The sequence below is a fragment of the Thamnophis elegans genome, chromosome 7 (assembly GCF_009769535.1).
Source record: "Thamnophis elegans isolate rThaEle1 chromosome 7, rThaEle1.pri, whole genome shotgun sequence".
NCBI lineage: Eukaryota > Metazoa > Chordata > Lepidosauria > Squamata > Colubridae > Thamnophis > Thamnophis elegans.
In genome coordinates, this window is record NC_045547.1 from 2,511,996 (window position 1) to 2,532,440 (window position 20,445).

The 20,445-nt window shown below is 44.3% G+C and overlaps 1 protein-coding gene across 1 annotated transcript in view; it reads left to right on the plus strand.

Moving 5' to 3' along the window:
- Positions 1-20,144, plus strand: part of LOC116511209 (neuroepithelial cell-transforming gene 1 protein-like) — a 39,397-nt gene extending 19,253 nt beyond the window's left edge. Inside the window, exons 2-3 of the mRNA XM_032221076.1 lie at positions 7,977-8,043; positions 20,046-20,144. Of these exons, the coding sequence (XP_032076967.1) occupies positions 7,977-8,043; positions 20,046-20,144 (166 nt within the window). The remainder of the gene's footprint in view (positions 1-7,976; positions 8,044-20,045) is intronic.
- Positions 20,145-20,445: the final 301 nt, after the last annotated feature.

Below are 20,445 nucleotides of genomic sequence, written 5' to 3' on the forward strand. Positions count from 1 at the left end.
AATCCAGAACCCACCACTGATTATGTATGTATGTATGTATGTATGTATGTATATATAATGTATATATGTATGTATGTGTGTTTGTTTGTTTGTTTGTTAGAATAAAAGGTGACTTACAACTGTTTTTAACACGACCGTTGGAACATCCCGAGGGTCATGTGATCGAAATTCAGATGCTTGGCAACTGATTCATAGTTACGACGGTTGTAGTATCCCCGGGGTGATGCGATCCCTTTTTGCGACCGTGTGACAAATAAAGTCAAAGGGGAAGCTGGATTCATTGAACAACCAGGTTGCAGTGATTCACTTAACAGCTGTGGCAAGAAAGGCTGTCAAATGGGGCATACCTCAACTCTCTTGCTTAGCAATGGAAATTCTGGGCTCAATTGTCAAGGACTACCTGCATACCAGAACTGTAATAAAGTGACTTAGGACCAGTCCTCGCACGTATGACCATCACAATGTCTCTGCAATCATGTGATCAAAAAAACTAGGCACATTTTACGACCTTTCTTGCCACAGTTGTTAAGTAATACAATCAAGATCAAGGGAGGTACTAATCCCACTCTATAAAGTCTTAGTAAGTCCACACCTAGAATTCTGCATCCAGTTTTGGTCACCACACTATAAATAAGATGTGGAGACTCTAGAAAGAGGGCAGAGAAGAGCAACCAGGATGATTAGGGAACTGGAGGATAAAACGTATGAAGAACTGTTGTAGGAACTGGGCATGGCTAGTCTAGGGAAGAGAAGGACCAGGGGAGACAGGAGAGCAGCCTTCCAATATTTGAGGGGCTGCCACAGAGAGGAGGGGGTCAAGCTGTTGTCCAAGGCACCTGAAGGCCACACAAGGCATGATGGAAACTGAACCAGGAGAGATTCAACCTGGAAATAAGGAGGAATTTTCTGACAGTGAAAACTATCAACCCATGGAACAGAGGTTTCCTTCAGAAGTTGTGGGAGCTTCATCCCTGGAGGCTTTCAAGAAGAGACTGGACTTCTATTAGTCAGAAATGGTGTAGGGTCTCCTGTTTGGACAGGGGGGGTTGGACTAGATGACCTACGAGGTCCCTTCCAACTCTGTTAATCTGTAACTGAGGGTACATTTGGAGATTATTCTGCATTTGCGGGGGGCAGGTTCTGCAGCTATCCTCTTTCTTCTTCTCCCTCCGTTTTTTACAAGCACTCATCTTTCACGCTGTTCCAAGTGTGCAGCATTTAGGAATGGTAAACCACACTAACTCAATTTTTATGGCTGCAAGGATGGGCCCTGTTGAAAATAAACGCGACCGGCTGAATTCGCAGATCCTCCTAAACCGTAAGCCGTGTTTTACAAATGGCAAGGGCTGGATTTACACAACACGCCTTTTAAAACACCCTCTAGCTAAACCCAGCCCTTGGCCCGTGAATTAGCCCTCTATTGTTTAAACTAAATCATTATAGACGTTAAAAAAGACGTCATCTAATTGAACCGACGACTCAGTTCAGCATCTGCTAACTATTTCGGACAGCTGCTGTAACTTAAATAGCATTTCGAGTTTATTGGGGATAAGAAATAGCACACTGAAAATCAACCCGACGCAGCCCAGCGACATTGAATTCTGCACAACCAGGCAGATCCTAACTTGGTATAGGATCAGGAAGAGGTCAGTAACAAAGGACAACTTTAATCGGCAGCTTTGGTTCTGATATAATTTGTCGCACAGTCAGCCGAAAGTTTAGACTGGATTTGGCATTTTGATCCCCCGGACGAGTCCTTCGCAAGGACCTGACATAGTTAGATGTTGATGCTTGATGGAGTTGCAAATATATTTACTAGAATTATTTGGGGGGAAAAAATGTGCCACTCCATCTCCCCGATAAGGCAACTCCGGGCCACTTACAAACCGTAAAAAGAAAAATAGAAAAACGATTTATAAGTCCCTACACGATAAAGGAAACCGTGATTTTTTTGAAAGCATAATCCGCCAAAGGGATTAAAGGAATTAAACATGCCTTAATTTTACAACCTATCTAGCCAGGGTTATTAAGTGAATCATTGCAGCTGTTGGTGAGACGGTTGTCAAGTTCACTTAACATTAATGATTCACTTAACAATTGTGAACAGCGGTGATTCACTTAACAAGTGTGGCAAGAAAGCCTGTCAAATGGGGCAAAACGCATCTCTCTTGCTTAGCAATGAAAATTCTGGGCTCAATTGTGGCCGTAAGTCAAGGACTACCTGTATACCAGAACTGAAAAAAGTGACAGGACCAATCCTCGCACTTACGACCATCACAGTCTCCCTGCAATCATGTGATCAATCAAAAATTAGGCACATTTTACTACCTTTTTTTTTGCCACACTTGTTAGGTGAATCACTGCGGTTGTTAAGTTAGCAACATGACTGTTAAGTGAATCCAGTTTCCCCATTGACTTTGCTTGTTTAGAGGTCACAAAAGGGGAACCCCCCCTCCCCCAGGACCCCGCCACGGTCATAAATATGAACCAATTGCCAAACAGCTGATAATGGGGATGCTGCAAAGGTAACAGTTTCATTTGATTTTGCTTGTCCGTTTCCACCTGGAAATATTCTCCCCCCCCGCCTTTTCTTTCCCTTCTCTATTTTCCTTACTATTTACTGTTGTATTTTCTTTGTATGCTACATTATAAACAAATAAAAACCTGTTTAAAAGACCTTTGCTTGTCAGAAGGTCAGAAAAGGGGACACTCCCACAATCATAAAGAAAATTCAAATAATTGGCCACTTGCCAATATTTGAATTTTGATCACATAATAAATAACCATAGAGAAGCTGCGCGGATTGTAAATACGGGGGGAAAAGGTCATAAGTCACTTTCTTGGGACATCATAACTTCCAACAGTTGCTAACAAGCGGTCGTAAGCCAAGGGATTCCCGATATCGAGCAGCAAAACCTCTCTTTGAGCAGACACATTGCCTGAGTCCAATGAATTTGTCTAAAGGCAAGCATTCTGGTTTTTCCTGCTCGGCTTGGCTCCTTTGGTGCAGATTAACTCCGAAGGGGAGAGAGAGACACACACAGAGAAAGACACACACACACATAGATAGAGACAGAAAGAGAGAGACACCGAGACAGACAAAGAGACCGAGAGAGAGAGAGACATTCAGAGAGAGGCAGACAGTGACATACGGAGAGAGACAGAGAGAGAAAGGGAGAGACACAGACACACACAGAGAGAGAAAGAGAGAGACAGTGACACAGAGAGAAACAGTGAGAAAGAGAGAGAGAGAGAAAGGGAGAGAGAAAGGGAGAGAGAGACAGAAAAAGAGAGAGACACAGAAAGACAGACGAGAGAGGGAGAGAGACAGTAAAAAAAGACAGAAAAGGAGAGAGAGAAAGGGAGAGAGAAAAGAGAGACAGACACAAAGAGAGAAACAGTGAGAAAGAGAGAGAGAGAAAGGGAGAGAGACAGAAAAAGAGAGAGAGACACAGAAAGACAGACGAGGGAGGGAGAGAGACAGAAAAAAAAGACAGAAAAGGAGAGAGAGAAAGGGAGAGAGAAAAGAGAGACAGACACAAAGAGAGAAACAGTGAGAAAGAGAGAGAGAGAAAGGGAGAGAGACAGAAAAAGAGAGAGAGACACAGAAAGACAGACGAGGGAGGGAGAGAGAAAAAAAAGACAGAGAAAAGGAGAGAGAGAAAGGGAGAGAGAAAAGAGAGACAGACACAAAGAGAGAAAGATGAGAGAGGGAGAGAGACAGAAAGAGAGAGAGAGACGAGGGAGAGAGATGAGGGAGAGAGAAAAGAGAGAAAGGGAGAGAGACAGGGAGACAGAGACATACACAGAGAGAGACAGAGACAGAAAGATGAGAGAGAGAAAGAGAGAGAGACAGAAAGAGAGAGAGGAGAAGGTTAAACAAACAAGCTGGGATCCCAGCCAGCCCAAAGGAACTTGCTGTCAAAGCATCTTTCGAGAGGCAAAGCAGAAATGAGAGAGAAGACAAAAAGAGAGGAGAAGGACCAGATGGCATAACCATCACGTCGAGATGCTCTGGCCAGACAGGGCAGCCTCCAATCTCAAGGGGCGAAGATTCTGCGCTCTGCTCTGCCAAGGCACGGAATGCGCCATTCCCAATCCGCGAGAGGGACCACTTGCGGGGGGGCTGGTTTAGCAGCCTTACACTTTCCCCACCGGATCTCTGCTGGGCGACCACGAGAGAAAAGATAGTAGCGGGAACCTTTCCAGCGCCACAGAGGCGTGCGAGGAGCCCCAGTGGTGAGGTGGCTGGGGAGACTTCTCCAGGTCAGGTGGGTCGCTCAATGTCTACGGAGATTCTCAGTTCCTCCAGGTCCTTGTTGTCCCAAAGGGGCTTTTTTTCCCCCCCAACTGGAGGCAACTGGACTTTCTTATTTTTTTTTTTTTTTGAAGACATTTCGCTTCTCATCCCAGAAGCCTCTTCAGCTGCAATGAATCTCAGATCCTTCCGTTCCCCACCACCCAGGTCAGAGCTGAAGAAGCTTCTTCAAATTGGGCAGGTTGGTTTGTGATTTACCACATTGTGGCTCCGTGATGGCACAGCTACGGCACGCATGGCACAGGTGGCACACAGAGCGCACTCTGCTGGCATGCATGTCATCCGCCTCTGTGGCTGAGATCTTACCTTTTGCCATGCTGCCGGTGTTGGGATGGATATTCTGCCTCCTTCCTGCCCGCCAGCTGGTCTTCACGTCTGTCCATGCATGTCCGGGCATGCGCGAGTTTGTGCGTGCGCACACACCTTTCGGTTTGGACATGTGCACGCAGTTTGGGCCCTCACTGTTGTAGCTGCTGGGGGCTTTTCGTTTTAGCCTGTTATGTGATGCTTAAGCTATGATATCGTTTAATTGCTCACTTACTCTGTATGTCACCTGAATCCATCAATTTAGTTAAGCATAATTTATTTGGTTCTCCGGATGCAGCCACCTGTCCTTTGAACCTGGTTCCTTTCTGATTAGATTTACAATCATTTGGAAAGGAGCAAATTTGGTTAAAGACACCGACTTCCCTGCAGCTGGACTTGGATCAGCGACAGGCGCTCTCTGCGTGCTCCACAGCTGGACCTCTAAACCCCTGAACCCAAGGCTGAAAAAAATAATGATAATAATAATAATGAAGGAGGAAAGTTTCAAAAGGATCCCGTTTTCTATCCACCCCCTTCCTGGTCTTTGAAGTAGGCAGCGTGGAGATTGATGGCTTCAACAGCTGGGTTGTAGGAAGACGACCCATAATAGACATTTACTGATGGGCTCCCCCAGAGGCTCTGGGGATCTTCCTGTTAAATCCCAAACTGGTTTCAGTTTCTCCTCTAAAGGAAGCTGTCCCATTGTTCAGTCTTCCTCAAGTAAATATTTTGGAATTTCTAATTTTCATAAGAGGCTGATGGTCAGTCTAGAGAAAAGGGAAAGGACGGGGGGGGGGGACATGATAGCAATATTAATTACCACCACTTTATAATGCCTTGGTAAGGTAATATTAATACAACTTTATAATGCCTGGTAATATTAATTAATACCACTTTATAAGGCCTTGGTAAGGCCACACTTGGATTCCTGCATTCAGTTTTGGTCGCCACGATGTAGAAAAAATGTGGAGATTCTAGAAAGAGTGCAGAGAAGAGCAAGAAAGAGGATTAGGGGACTGGAGACTAAAACACATTAAGAACGGTTGCAGGAACTGGGTATGTCTATTTTAATGAAAAGGAGGACTAGGGGAGACATGATAGTAGTGTTCCAATATCTCAGGGGTTGCCACAAAGAAGAGGGAGTCAAAATATTCTCCAAGGCACCTGAGGGTAGAACAAGAAGCAATGGGTGGAAACTAATCAAGGAAAGAAGCAACTTAGAACTGAGGAGAAATTTCCAGACAGTTAGAACAATTAATCAGTGGAACAGTTTGCCTCCAAAAGTTGTGAATGCCCCAACACTGGAAGTCTTTAAGAAGATGTTGGATAGCCATTTGTCTGAAACGGTATAGGGTTTCCTGCCTAGGCAGGGGGTTGGACTAGAAGACCTCCAAGGTCCCTTCCAACTCTGCTATTTTATTGTATTGTATATTCCAGCATTTGAGGGGCTGCCCCAAAGAAGAGGGGGTGGTGTGTCAACTTATTTTCTGAAGCACCAGAAGGCAAAAAACAATGGATGGAAATTAATGAAGTAGAGATGCAACCTAGAACTCAGGAGAAACTTCCGGACAGTGAGAACAGTCAACCAGTGGAACAACTTGCCATCAGAAGTTGTGGTTGCTTCAACACTGGAGGTTTTTAAGTGGAGACTGGACACCCATTTGGAATGGCATAGGGTCTTCTGCTTGAGCTGGGGGTTGGGCTAGAAGACCTCCAAGGTCCCTTCCAGCTCTATTCCAATTGACTTTTGCTGGAGCATCAGCTGTCTCAGTTTTACCCGGCATTTGCAGCACAAGGCAACTAAACTCAAGGCCTTGGCTGGAGAGATCAGAAGAAAGATTTGGGAGTTAATTGCTGTCATTAACCTTGAGTAGGTCTGTCAGCATTTTGAACAGTTGTTAAGCAATTGGTCGTATGTTGAGGTTTACCTTTTACAGTAGTGGCCAAAACTGTGGAAACCTTTTGGGAAAAGCGTACAGTGTTTTGATGGCTAATAACACGCCTTTTCTTTGGAGTAGTACCATTAAAAAGTATATATCAATGGAAAGATGGTTTAATCAAGAATGTAATGCAATAACCTTTATGAAGGATTTGCTATTAGAATAGTGGTCATAAAGAAGAAAAGTGAAATGCATAGAAACAAAACGAGATATACAAAAATTAATCCTTAGTTGGGTAACCTTTAGCATGAATTACGACTTTACAACATCTTCCCATGGAGTGAAGCAAGTTTTGAGTTCTGCAGCCATTATAATGTGAAACCAAGATTGAATGATTGCTTCTATTCACTGGGTTTTTATTGCTGGCTATATTTGGCTATAGCTTTTAATAGAATAAAGATAATTGAACAAACTTCGTTGCATTACATTCTCGATTAAATCACCTTTCCATTGATATATTACTTTATGGCACTATTCCAAAGTGGCGTTATTACCCATCAAACCTCAAAAATGCACTTTCCCCAAAAGGTTTCCACAATTTTGGCCACTACTGTATATGGGATCTTCTAAACTAGGTCCGTAATTTAGCGCAAGATTCCGAACAGGAGAAAAAGAGTAGTTTATTTTTGTTCCATTCCTTCCTTTTCCAGAGACTCTGAGCAGCTTGCGAAGGGCTAGTGCCACAAAATTAAAAATACAGACGGTCCTTGACTTAAAAGTTCATTTAGTGATTCTAGAATGCGCTCTACATGGGGCTACCCTTGAAAAGCGTTCGGAGACTACAGCTAGTCCAGAATGCAGCCGCGCAAGCGATATTGGGGGTACCAAGGTACACCCATGTTACACCTGTCCTCCACGAGCTGCACTGGCTACCAATTGGTCTCCGGATGCAATTCAAGGTGTTGGTTATCACCTCTAAAGCCCTACATGGCTTAGGGCCAGCGTACCTGTGAGACCGCCTACTGCCACATACCTCCCAACGGCCGATAAGATCCCACAGATTGGGCCTCCTTCGGAGGCCGTCAGCCAGACAGTGTCGGCTGGCGGGCCCCCGGAGGAGAGCCTTCTCTGTGGCTGCTCCAACCCTTTGGAATCAGCTACCCCCAGAGATCCGGACCTTACCCACTCTCATGGCCTTCAGGAAAGCTGTTAAAACTTGGCTGTTCCGGCAGGCCTGAGGCTGTTGACCTCATTGTTGAGGTCCAGCCCCGATTAGAACGAATGCGTGGTTTGTGAATTTTAAACTATTCTTTTTATTTTTATTTTCTTTCTTTCTTTTTCTTCTCTGTAAGCTGCCCGGAGGCCTTATGGATTGGGCGGCCTATAAATTTAATAAATAATAAATAAATAATAATAATCTTTGTTTTCTTTCAAACAACTCCTAAACCAGCCCCACCCTTTTCTGCTTGCAGGTACCCTTTGCGACGAGGAAGTTCATTCACGTTTCTAACTCCTGGATCACAGTGGGATTTTACTTTGGTAAGTCAAAGCAAATGGATTCTCTGCTTCCTTTTTTTTTTTTAAAGATTTTTATTAACAAACATATAAAATACACGCACACAAAAATTGGACGTACACCACATTTATACAATACAGTGCGAACAGGAACTTCCTGTTTTTTATCTTAGCGATCATCAATCGATATCGCTCACCTTATATTATTTCCCCTTCTATCGTATTTCATTTACATTTCACCATTCTTAACCCTCTTATTTTACTCATAACTATTATTTTTGAGTGTTGTTATATTCTTTCATTGATTTTTGTTTCTTTCCTCCATCCACCTATACCATTATTTATTTATTTATTTATTTATTTATTTATTTATTTATTTATTTATTTATTTATTTATTTATTAATTAGACTTATATACCGCTTCATAGGGCTTTCAGCCCTCTCTAAGCGGTTTACAGAGTCAGCATATCGCCCCCACAATCTGGGTCCTCATTTTACCCACCTCGGAAGGATGGAAGGCTGAGTCGACTTTGAGCCGGTGAGATTTGAACCGCTGAACTGCAGATCACAGTCAGCTGAAGTGGCCTGCAGTGCTGCACCCTAACCACTGCGCCATCTCGGCTCATATTTATCCCATATCTGGTAGAATTCTGATTCTTCCATTCCCTATATTTCTTTCGTTAATTTATCCATTTCGGCACAATCCATAATCTTTCTTATTATTTCATCTTCATTTGGGGTTAGTTTGTTTTTCCATTTCTGGGCAAAGGCAATCCTTGCCGCCGTAAATATATGTAGTATTAAATATTGGATTTCTTTTTTGTATTTCACCGACATAATTCCTAATTAAAAAAAACTTCAGGTTTCCAATCTACTTTAACCCTTGTTATTCCCTCCAGCCAATTTTTGATCCTTTTGGAAAAGGATCTCTGCTTCCTTTTGTTTCCCCGTTGTGCCATCTTTGTGCCACAAAAGGGCATCATGCAATATTGCAGGCAGAAACTGAAATTATAACTATGTTTCTCAATCCCGGAAACTTTTAAGACGGGTGGGTATGACTGGGGAATTCTGGGAGTGGAAGTCCACCCATCTTAATGGGTGGATGATTAGGGGACTGGAAGTTAAAACCTACGAAGAACAGTTGCAGGAATTGGTTATGTCTACTATAACGAAGAGAAGGACTATGGGTGACATGATAGCGGTATTGCAGTAAATGATGGACCCCCCCCCCAAAGAAGAGGGGGCGCCTCCTATTCCCCAAAGTCCCTCTGGAATGAGCTGCCCCCGGAGCTTCGTATAATCCCCGACCTCCGGTCCTTCCGACGCACCCTAAAAAGTTGGCTTTTCCAGCAAGCCAGCCTGGCCTGAACAAAATAAAATAAATGATTGATTATTGTTAATTCTAATCGAATTTTTTAAATGTTATTGTTAATCTTAATTGGGTTTGTTTTTTGGATACTCTTATCTAATTTTTAAAAAAACTTTTGTAATATGTGGGGTTTTTTTTAATGTTGTAAGCCGCCCTGAGTCCTTTGGGAGAAGGGTGGCATATAAATCCAAGAAACGAACAAAGCACCTGAGGGTAGAACAAGAAGCAATGGGTGGAAACTAATCAAGGAGAGAAGCAACCTAGAACTGAGGAAGAATTTCCTGACAGTCAGAACAATTAATCAATGGAACAGAAGTTGCCTCCTGAAGTTGTGAATGCCCCAACACTGGAAGTCTTTAAGAAGATGTTGGAGAGCCATTTGTCTGAAACGGTATAGGGTTTCCTGCCTAGGCAGGGGGTTGGACTAGAAGACCTCCAAGGTCCCTTCCAACTCTGTTATTCTATTCTATTCTCTATTCTATATTCTGAAGGGTTAATACCACCACACTTGGAATACAGCATTCAATTTTGGTTACCACGATGTAGAAAAGATGTTGAGACTTTGGAAAAAGTACAGAGAAGAGCAAGAAAGAGGATTAGGGGACTGGAGACTAAAACATATGAAAAACGATTGCAGGAACTGGGTAGGTCTAGTTTAATAGAAAGAAGGACATGGGGGGACACGATAGCAGTCTTCCAATATCTCAGGGGTTGCCCCAAAGAAGAGGGAGTCAAACTATTCTCCAAGGCACCTGAGGGTAGAACAAGAAGCAATGAGTGGAAACTAATCAAGGAGAGAAGCAACTTAGAACTGAGGAGAAATTTCCTGACAGTTAGAACAATTAACCAGTGGAACAACTTGCCTCCAGAAGTTGTGGGGGCTCCATCACTGGAGGCTTTCAAGAAGAGACTAGACAACCATTGGTCTGGAATGGTTTAGGGTCTCCTGCTTGAAGAGGGGGTTGGACTAGAAGACCTCCAAGGTCCCTTTCAACTCTGTTAAAGCGTGCTTTCTGGGAATCCTAGGAGTTGAATTCCACCCATCTCAAAGCACACTGGCTAGGGGGGGGATTCTGGGAGTTGAAGTCCACCCATCTTCAAGTTTCCAAGGTTGAGAAATAACTGAACCAGAGCGATCAACGTTACCTTACCTTCCTCGCTTTTAGCAGAGGCCTCCATGTCTGGTTCTCCCTCCCACTTCCTTCTCTTTAATGGCTGGCTGTCAGCCTTTCATCTCGTAAATCAAGGCAGCCTTTTCCCCCCCGGGGGTTTATTCTCCATAATAACAGAGTTTTAAAACTAATGCAACTGTGTGATCTTAGTTCCCCAGCTTTGATCCTGTGGTCAAAGAGGCTGTTCTTTTAAGGCAGTTGATCCTAATCTCTCTGGAAAAAGAAATAAATGAAAAAGTTAGAAATCATTCTGTTTTGCTCGTCTTAGGGTAACCTCCCAATTAAAAAGGCGTGTTTTTAAAAACCGGGAATGCCCACTTTTGTAGCTCTGATATTTTAATACTTTTATGCCAGAATTGAACAGGGATGCAAAGTCTGCATTCATGTAATCCTCGATGTACAACCATAATTGAGCCCACATTTTCTGTTGCTAAATCAGACGGTTGTTAAGTGAGTTTTGCCCCATTTTACGACCTTTCCTACCATCATTGTTAAGAGAATCCCTGCAGTCGTTAAGCGAGTAACCCGGCTGTTAATCGAATCTGGCTTCCCCCATGGACTGCGTTTGATCTCGGGACACTGAAACCGTCATAAGTCCGTGCCAGTTGCCAAGTGTCCCCAAAGGTCGTTAAACGTGAAAAACGGCCATTAATCGCTTTTTTTCCCCAATGCCGTTGTAACTGCGAACGGTCCCTAAATGAAGTAAGCCAAAGATTGCCTGCATACCATCCATGTTTCACGTGTTTTGGAAGATGCATGAAGAAAACTTGGCATCTCCCAGGCCTAATCAGGGCCTCCATTCCGCTTGGAAAAGGGGCTTTTACAGGAAGCAACTGGACTTTCTTGTTTTTTTCTTTTGAAGACGTCTCACTTCTCATCTAAGAAGCTTCTTCGGCTCTGACACGATAGTGGGGAATGGAAGGATTGAGACTCCTTGCAGACAGTTGGTCTATTAGAGCAGTGTTTCTCAACCTTGGCCACTTGAAGATGTCCGGACTTCAACTCCCAGAATTCCCCAGCCAGCGAATGCTGGCTGGGGAATTCTGGGAGTTGAAGTCCGGACATCTTCAAGTGGCCAAGGTTGAGAAACACTGTATTAGAGGGTCGTTGAGGCCACTTGGAGGTTTATCAGTGTCCTCGGATAGTCCTCCGACTGGACTACTGCAACGTGCTCTACATGGGGCAGCCCTTGAAGAGCATTCGGAGACTTCAGCTTGTCTAGAATGCAGCCGCGCGAGCGATTGTGGGTGCACCTCGGTACACCCATGTAACACCTATCCTCCGCGAGCTGCACTGGCTGCCTATTGGTCTTCAGATACGCTTCAAGGCGCTAGTCGTCACTTATAAAGCCCTTCATGGTATTGGACCTTGGTACTTGAGAGACCGCCTGCTGCCAATCACCTCCAACAGACCGATTAGATCCCACAGATTAGGCCTCCTCCGAATTCCATCCGCCGGCCAGTGCCGACTGGCGACTACCCGGAGGAGAGCCTTCTCTGTGGCTGCTCCGGCCCTCTGGAACGAGCTCCCCGTGGAGATTCGAACCCTCACCACCCTCCAGGCCTTCCGCAAAGCCCTTAAAACCTGGCTGTTCCTACAGGCCTGGGGCTAAAGAGCTTTTGCCCCCCTCCCCCTCGAATGGTATGGTTGTTGTGTGTTTTAAATTGTGTATTTATGTTCGTCTTTTTATCCCCTGTCTGTACCCCCTTCCCTGACCGAATTGTGAGCCGCCCTGAGTCCCCTTCGGGGAAAAGGGCAGCATATAAATGAAATAAATCCTAAATCCTAATCCTCAGGGTCACCTGAGTGGGGCAAATGGTTCCTGTAGTCTGCAGTTTTCCCTCTGGAAATCCATTCCTACTCCCTCACCCTTCGAAGGGTCTTCATCCCAAATTATACAGCTAAAAGTCTGTAGAGATTCTCTGTCAATTCAGGTCGGATTGTCCCAAAAGTGTTTTTTTTTTCCCCCAAGACAAGAGGCAACTGGACTTTCTGTTTGTTCTTTGAAGACATTTTGCTTCTCATCCCAGAAGCTTCTTCAGCTCTGACTGGATGGTGGGGAATGGAAGGATTGAGACTCCTTGCAGACAGCTGGTCATTTGCATCCTATTAGAGGGTCATTGAGGCCACTTGGAGGTTTTTCTTTTAAAGATGTTTCACTTCTCATCCAAGAAGCTTCTTCAGCTCTGACTGGATGGTGGGGAATGGAAGGATTGATACTCCTTGCAGACAGCTGGTCATTTGCATCCTTTTTACAGAGCCATTGAGGCCACTTGGAGGTTTCTCTCTGTCCTCGGGGTCTCCTGAGTAGTGCAAATGGTTCCTGTAGTCTGCAATTTTCCCTCTGGAAATCCATTCCTACTCCTACACCATTGCATCCCAAATTGTGTAGCTAAAAGTATGTAGAGATTCTCAGTCCCAAAGGTGTTTTTTTCAGGAGGCAACTGGACTTTCTGGTTTTTTTCTTTTAAAGTCCAGTTGCCCAGTTGAAAAAGCACCTTTGGGATAACCATGACCTGGAGCACTCAACACACTGAAAAAGAAGCAAATTGAATTCAGGATGAGCAGAATAGAAGTGCTTGGTTAACTAGAAACCTCGTCATTCCAAGCGGCGTCTGGTCTCGACATGCTTCTTTAAAGAGAGACATGTCTGTTTGGTATCCATAAATATAAAGGGATTAATCATTCTCGCAGTTAGGCTATTTCTGCACTCTTTAAGATCTTTCTTTGGGAACTATTCAGTTTACTCTTAATCTCAGCCTAGAGTTGGTTATATTACTAAAGCATATGGTAAAGGGAGCTATTTTAAGCCCATTTCAGTAGAAAAGGCGAGTAGAAGGTCAAATCACTTGTGCAGTTTAAGCACTTAACTGTTATTTTTAAATATCATGGGCACTGGACAACTCATGACTCACTGGGTCATCCTTCCAGAGATATTAAGTTAGCTAAACAGAAACAGAATGACCACAGATGGACAGAAAAGCATTGGGATTTGTAAATTTCTGATTTCCTGCTGGCTTCCCCATTTTCGTTGCTTATGGGAGGCTAGCAGGAGCTTGGAAGTCATTCCTCCTCCTCTTCCTCCTCCTCCCCTCCACATGGAATTACCCATCACTTTGCTAAGGGGTGGGGGGAACAGAGGGAGCCATGGAGTTGTAAATTTCTGATTTCCTGCTGGCTTCCCCATTGGTGTTGCTTATGGGAGGCTAGCAGGAACTTGGAAATCATTCCTCCTCCTCTTCCCTCCTCCATATGGAACTACCCATCACTTTGGTAAGGGGTGGGGGGGGGGAATAGAGGGAGACAAGGAGTTGTAAATTTCTGATTTCCTGCTGGCTTCCCCACTGGTGTTGTGGAAGGCTAACAGGACCACGGAAATCACTCCTGCTCCCCTTGCCCCATAGAAATGCTCATCACTTTGCAAAGGGTAGGGGGAACAAAGGGAGCCATGGACCATAAGGAAAACCCCATGGACTCCACTCCAGCACTCTCCCAAGGGCCTCCTCTCCCCAGGGTGGAAGAGGGCTCAGCTGTCAATCGCTGGCATGCCCCCCTCCCCAGCCAGCCCTACCTCATCAGAAAGCATCAGAGACTTCTGTCCTCCTTCCATCAACTCCTACATCGTTAAGAGATTTCAAATTTCGACCTTGGTTTCCAAGCGGCCCATTGTGGCTCCCCCATTTTGCCTTGCCGTCTGTAGGGGAAACAGTGGCAGAACCTGGGGGTGGAGTTAAAAAGAGGGACCAGCCTAGAATCCCTACGTAGACACAAGCGGACGCTTGTGTCCTTTGAATTCCACTGGCCCTTATCTAATTCCAAGCAGGTGCTGACCGTTACTTGAGAATACTCAAGATTGATTAGCAATCAATCAATTTAATTGGACCTTCTGGTCGTTCGCACCTCACACCGCCAATCAATTGGGAGCGAGAGCAACTTTTGACTTCCCACCAGCTTCCCCAATGACTTTGCTTGCCGGAAGCTAACAGGGAGCATCGGCAATCCTTCCTCCTCCTTGCTTGACTCATGGAACTGCCTGCCACTTGACTGTTGAGGAGGAGGAGCCCCAGAGAGTGCTGTGGATTGCAAAGAAAACTACATTCCCGCTCCCCATCTCGGGGTGTCTCCAAGAGCCCCCCCAGACTTTGACCCACTGACACAATGAGAGTAGAGAAGTGTGAATGCTTTGCCTGCCTTATCCCCACTACAGTAGTCCTCAAGTTACAACCATTCATGTAGGGACCGTTCGAAGTTACGGCGGCACTAAGAAAGTGACATGACCATTTTTCAGACTTCCGACCGTTGCAGAAATCACACGATCAAAATTCAGGCGCTTGGCCTCTGACTCCTATTTATGACGGTCTCAGTGTCCCCCTTTTGCGACCTCTTGACCAGCAAAGTCCACGGGGAAGCCAGACTCACTTCACGACCGGGTTACCTAACTTAACGACCGCAGCGATTCACTTAACGGCTGCGGGCAGAAAGGGGATAAAACGGGACAAAACACGCTGAGCAAGCGTCTCACTTAGCGACAGAAAGCTTGGGGTGAAACTGCGGACATACGGCGAGGACTCCCAGATGCCTTCCCTTGACTGTTTAACGCCTCATTTGCCGTCTCGCCCTGCTTCGCTTGTGCTGTTGTGTCTGCGACGATTTTAATTGTGTTTTCATTTGGATCCATCGCAAGCCACCCAGAATCTTCCCCAGTGGGTGGGCCAGAAAAACATCCACTCGTTAATAATGTCTGCGATTTCAAAGGGCCCTTTTATTAAAAGAAAAAAGAAAAGAAAAGAAAGAGGGATGACAGATATATTGTTAGAAATAATATGACGTTTTTAAAAAAAGAAAACCAGACGACTCTGAACTTCTGCCAAAGCCGTTTTCACGCTTTATGGAAGATACGAGCTGACCTCATCCTTTGCGGAGAGCCATGTTAGAGAAAGAGAGAGACAAAAATCCGTGTTTTTCCCCCCCCTATAATAAGAATAGTTACTGCTTTTCCTGACTTCTACGGAGTTCCCTCCCCCTGTTTCTCACAGACTGTATTCTGTATTAAATTCATTTTTTTTTTTCCCCCCATGCGAGCGGATCTTGGGAGAATTGGCCGGGTGGCCCTCCTGTTCGCTCCCCTGTCGGGTGGTTTTCTCGTTTTCCGTCTCGGATTGAGCACCGAGGGGAAGCCAGCTGGCTTCTCTGCTGTCCGGGTTGTGTTCTCGTCCTCGGTCGGTCGGGACCTCAGTGGTGCTGAAAAGAATGGAGGCCCCTGTCGAGGCAAGAGCCCCGTGAAACAAGTCTAGCCAGTCTTACAAAACAAACTTTTGAACTTCCTTTCAAGTCTGGAATTGGAAACGGGGTAGAGCCCTTCGCCCGAGAGTAAAGCTGAATGGCAGGGATCTTATGTAATGCAGTGTCAAGTCCTCTGCGGAAGAAAAATAGATCTCTCCCCCCCCCTCTCTTCTCTCTCTCTCCCTCCCTCCCTCTCTCTTTCTCTCTCTCCATTCATCCATTCATTATGTTTGCTTATCATTTATCTCTATCCATCTCTCTCTCTATCTATCTATCTATCTATCTATCTATCTATCTATCACTCTCTATCTATCATCTATCCCTATCATATCTCTCTCTCTCTTTCTCTCCGTCCATTATACCTGTTTATCATCTTTCTATATCTATCTATGTCTTCTGTCTCTCTCTGTCTGTCTGTCTGTCTGTCTGTCTGTCTGTCTGTCTGTCTATCTATCTATCTATCTATCTATCTATCTATCTATCTATCTATCTTATCTATATCCATCCATTCATCATGTCTATCATCTATCCATCCATTCATCATGTCTGTTTTTCATATCTTTCTCTCTTTCTCTCTCTCCATCCATTATGTCTGTTTATCATCTATCTATCTATCTATCTATCTATCTATCTATCTATCTATCTATCTATCTATCTATCTATCCTATCCTATCCTATCCTATCCTATCCCTATCATCTATATATCTATCATCTATCTATCCCTATCATCCATCCCTATCATCCATCCATCCATCTTTCTTTCTTTCTTTCTTTCTTTCTTTCTTTCTTTCTTTCTTTCTTTCTTTCTTTCTATCTAGCTCTATCTATCATCTATCCCTATTATCTATCTATCTGTCTGTCTGTCTGTCTATCTATCTATCTATTTATCTATCTATCTATTTATCTATCACTCTCTATCTATCTATCATCTATCCCTATCATCTCTCTCTTTCTCTCCGTCCATTATATCTGTTTATCATCTTTCTATATGTCTTCTGTCTCTGTCTGTCTGTCTGTCTGTCTGTCTGTCTGTCTGTCTGTCTATCTATCTATCTATCTATCTATCTATCTATCTATCTATCTATCTATCATCTATCTATCTATCTATCTATCTTATCTATATCCATCCATTCATCATGTCTATCATCTATCCATCCATCCATTCATCATGTCTGTTTTTCATATCTTTCTCTCTTTCTCTCTCTCCATCCATTATGTCTGTTTATCATCTATCTATCTATCTATCTATCTATCTATCTATCTATCTATCTATCTATCTATCTATCTATCTATCTATCTATCTATCTATCTATTTTCCCACCATATGTGTGTGTGTGTACACACACACACACATACACCAAAATGTTAAAGAGCCCCCCCCTCTCTCATCTTCTCCCACTTCTCCAATTTTTTTTCTGTACAGGTATTCCTCAACGTACGTCCACAATTGAGCCCGCAATTTATGCTGTTAAGTGAGCAAGTTGCGAAGTGAGTTTGGCCACATTTTACGACTTTTCTTGCCAGGTTCGTTAAGTGAACAATTGCGATTGTTAAGTGAGTCACACGGTTGTTAAGTCAGTCCGGCTTCCCCGTGGACATTTGCTTGTCAGAAGGTCGCAAAAGGGGATCACGTGACCCCCACGGGACACTGCGACCCTCATAAATGTGAGTCAGTCATCAAGCATCTGAATGTAAATCACGTGACCTGGGCATGTTGCAACGGTCGTAAGTGTGAAAAGTGGTAATAAGTGTGGTTGTAACTTTGAACGGTCATTAAATGAACTGTTGCAAGTCGAAGATTGGCTGTATTTTCTCTCTCCATGCTTTCCTGCTTCTTCTGATTCTTCCTCCTGACAAATGGGACGGAATGGGAGAGATTCTGAATAGCAGAGTTGGAAGGGACCATGGAGGTCTTCTAGTCCAACCCCCCAGCTGGAGCAGGACTTTCAAAGGACAAATGGCTGTCCCTCCCTTTTTTCCCCCTTAAAAACCTCTAAAAAGAAGAAAAAAGAATAATAATAATGCCTAAATTTCTCCTTTTCCCAGGTTATGGCCGTATATTAGGATCATCGCCTTTAAGAATAAATTCTTCGACCGCAGGATCAAAGCGGGGTGGCTAAGATCACACAGTTGCATTGCTTTAAAAAAAACTCACTTCACAACAAAAATTCTGGGGCTCAATTATGGTCATAAATCGAGGACTACCTGTGCAGCGGTACAGAGACCTTGCCTAGAGATTAAGAAGACTTTGGGCCAGTCCCTCCCTCTCTCTTCCTCACCTCCCCCCCCCAGCCCACCTCACAGGGCTGTCGTTACGTAGAAAATGGAGGAAGAAGTTGCATTGAATACTTTGCCCCGCTTTGAGTTACATGTAGAAAAAATAATAAAGGTGGGATGCAAATAAATAAATAAATAAGAGGGAACTTCTTTCTATTCATGACCCGTCAAAAGCGCGTTCCACAAAAGCGCGGTCGACGAAATCGCGTATGTGACGTCATCACAACGTGACGAAAAAGATTGAAAAATTGAAATAAAAATTAAATTACAGCAAGCCGATTCACATAAAGGTAAGGGTTAGGTTAAGGGTTAGGGTTATGGTTAGGTTAAGGGTTAGGGTTAGAGCGTTAGCGTTACGTTTAGCGTTAGGTTAAGGGTTAGCGTTAGGTTTTTCGTTACGTTAAGGGTTAGGTTTAGGGTTAGGTTAAGGGTTAGGTTAAGGGTTAGGGTTAGAGTTAGGTTTGGGGGGGGTAGGGGAAGGTTTTAGCTTTATTTTTACATTTTTCGATCTTTTTCGTCGCGCTGTGATGACGTCACATACGCGCTTTCGTCGACCGCGATTTTGTCGTCCGCGGTTTTGTGGTAGAACCCTTTCTATTAGCACTAGCAATAGCAGTTAGACTTATATAGCGCTTCATAGGGCTTTCAGCCCTCTCTAAGCGGTTTACAGAGTCAGCATATCGCCCCCACAGTCTGGGTCCTCATTTCACCCACCTCGGAAGGATGGAAGGCTGAGTCCGTGACCCGTCAAAACCGCGCTCGACTAAGCCGCGCCCGATTAAACCACGTCGCTGACGTCATCAACAGGGCGACAACAGCGAGCGCGGAGAAAGAAGGGCGCTTTAAATAGCGTTTGAAAGCAAGCCGATTCAACTTAAGGTAAGGGTTAGGTTAAGGGTTAGGTTAAGGGTTAGGATTAGGTTTAGGGTTAGGTTAAGGGTTAGGATTAGGTTTAGGGTTAGGTTAAGGGTTAGGATTAGGGTTAGGTTAAGGGTTAGGTTTAGGATTAGGTTTAGGGGGGTTAGGTTTAGGTTTAGGGGTTAATTTTAGGTTTAGGGTTTACAGCGTGCTTCTGTCTCCGCGCTGTTGTCGCCCTGTTGATGACGTCAGCGACGCGGTTTAGTCGGGCGCGGTTTAGTCGAGCGCGGTTTTGTGGTGGAACCGGCTGAGTCAACCCTGAGCCGGTGAGATTTGAACCACCGAGCTGCAGATAACAGTCAGCTGGAAGTGGCTGCAGTACAGCACTCTAACCACTGCACCACCTCGGCTCTATTGTAATAACTTTATCCAGAAAGGTAGAACAGAAAATTATATCCTTCTGGACAGTAGAAATTTGCTCTCCCGGAGGGAAGTTTCACTTGCAAGAAGCGATAAGACGAAAAGATAATTACAAGTTTTGTTGCTGTGTAAGGAACTAACAATAAGGGAGGCTTACAGTCCCCCCCACCCCCTTTAACCCACTGGGGGGAAAAATCTTTTTCTTTTATAATAAATAATAAACATAACTGAGTTCAGGAGCTCCAGCAAGGTATCTTATTGCCCTAAAGTACATTCTTGAAATCATTCCAGGTGTCAGGCTTATATTAATTTATACCTCTTGCCTTCGTTGTCTTTTTCTTTCTTTTTTTTTTCTTTTCATAAACCCTTTTCATCACTTACACAAGCAAAATCAACCGAGGACGTTTTGAAACCCATCATTTACATGTCAAAAGTCAGAATGACGTCCGTGGCCAGAATGACATTTATCCCGCTGGTTTATAACTATCTTTTTTTTTTTTTTGAAAAAAAAAAGAGAGTGAGAAAGTTTTGAGGTCGGTTTTTCTTTTTATGGCCAAATGGCACACGTAGCAAACCAGATCCCATCCGTAGATATACTGAAGCGTCTTGCATAATGGCTGGTGTTTTTTCTTCTTCTCTTCTTGCAGAAAAGGAAGCGGAGAGAGAGAGACGATGACGCGGTCAGTATTTGTAGCTTCGATCTGAAGGTAATTAAAATGTTCTCCCCTGAATGTCCTGTCCATTAAAAATGCATTTCGTGAGCTCGTTTTCGTCTTCCTCCTGTCCCACCGGACAAGAGAAAAACCAGGATTCTTCTAAACTGTCTTTTCGATCTCTAGTCGACACCTAAATGCAAACTGAACTAGAATAGAGCTGGAAGGGACCTGGGAGGTCTTCTAGTCCAGCCCCCCTGCTCAAGCAGGAGAGCCTGTACTGTTTCAGATAAGTGATTGTCTAGTCCAGGGGTGTCAAACTCGATTTCATTGAGGGCCGCATCAGGGTTGTGTTTGACCTCGGGGGGGCGTGGCCAGCTCGATGTCACACCCG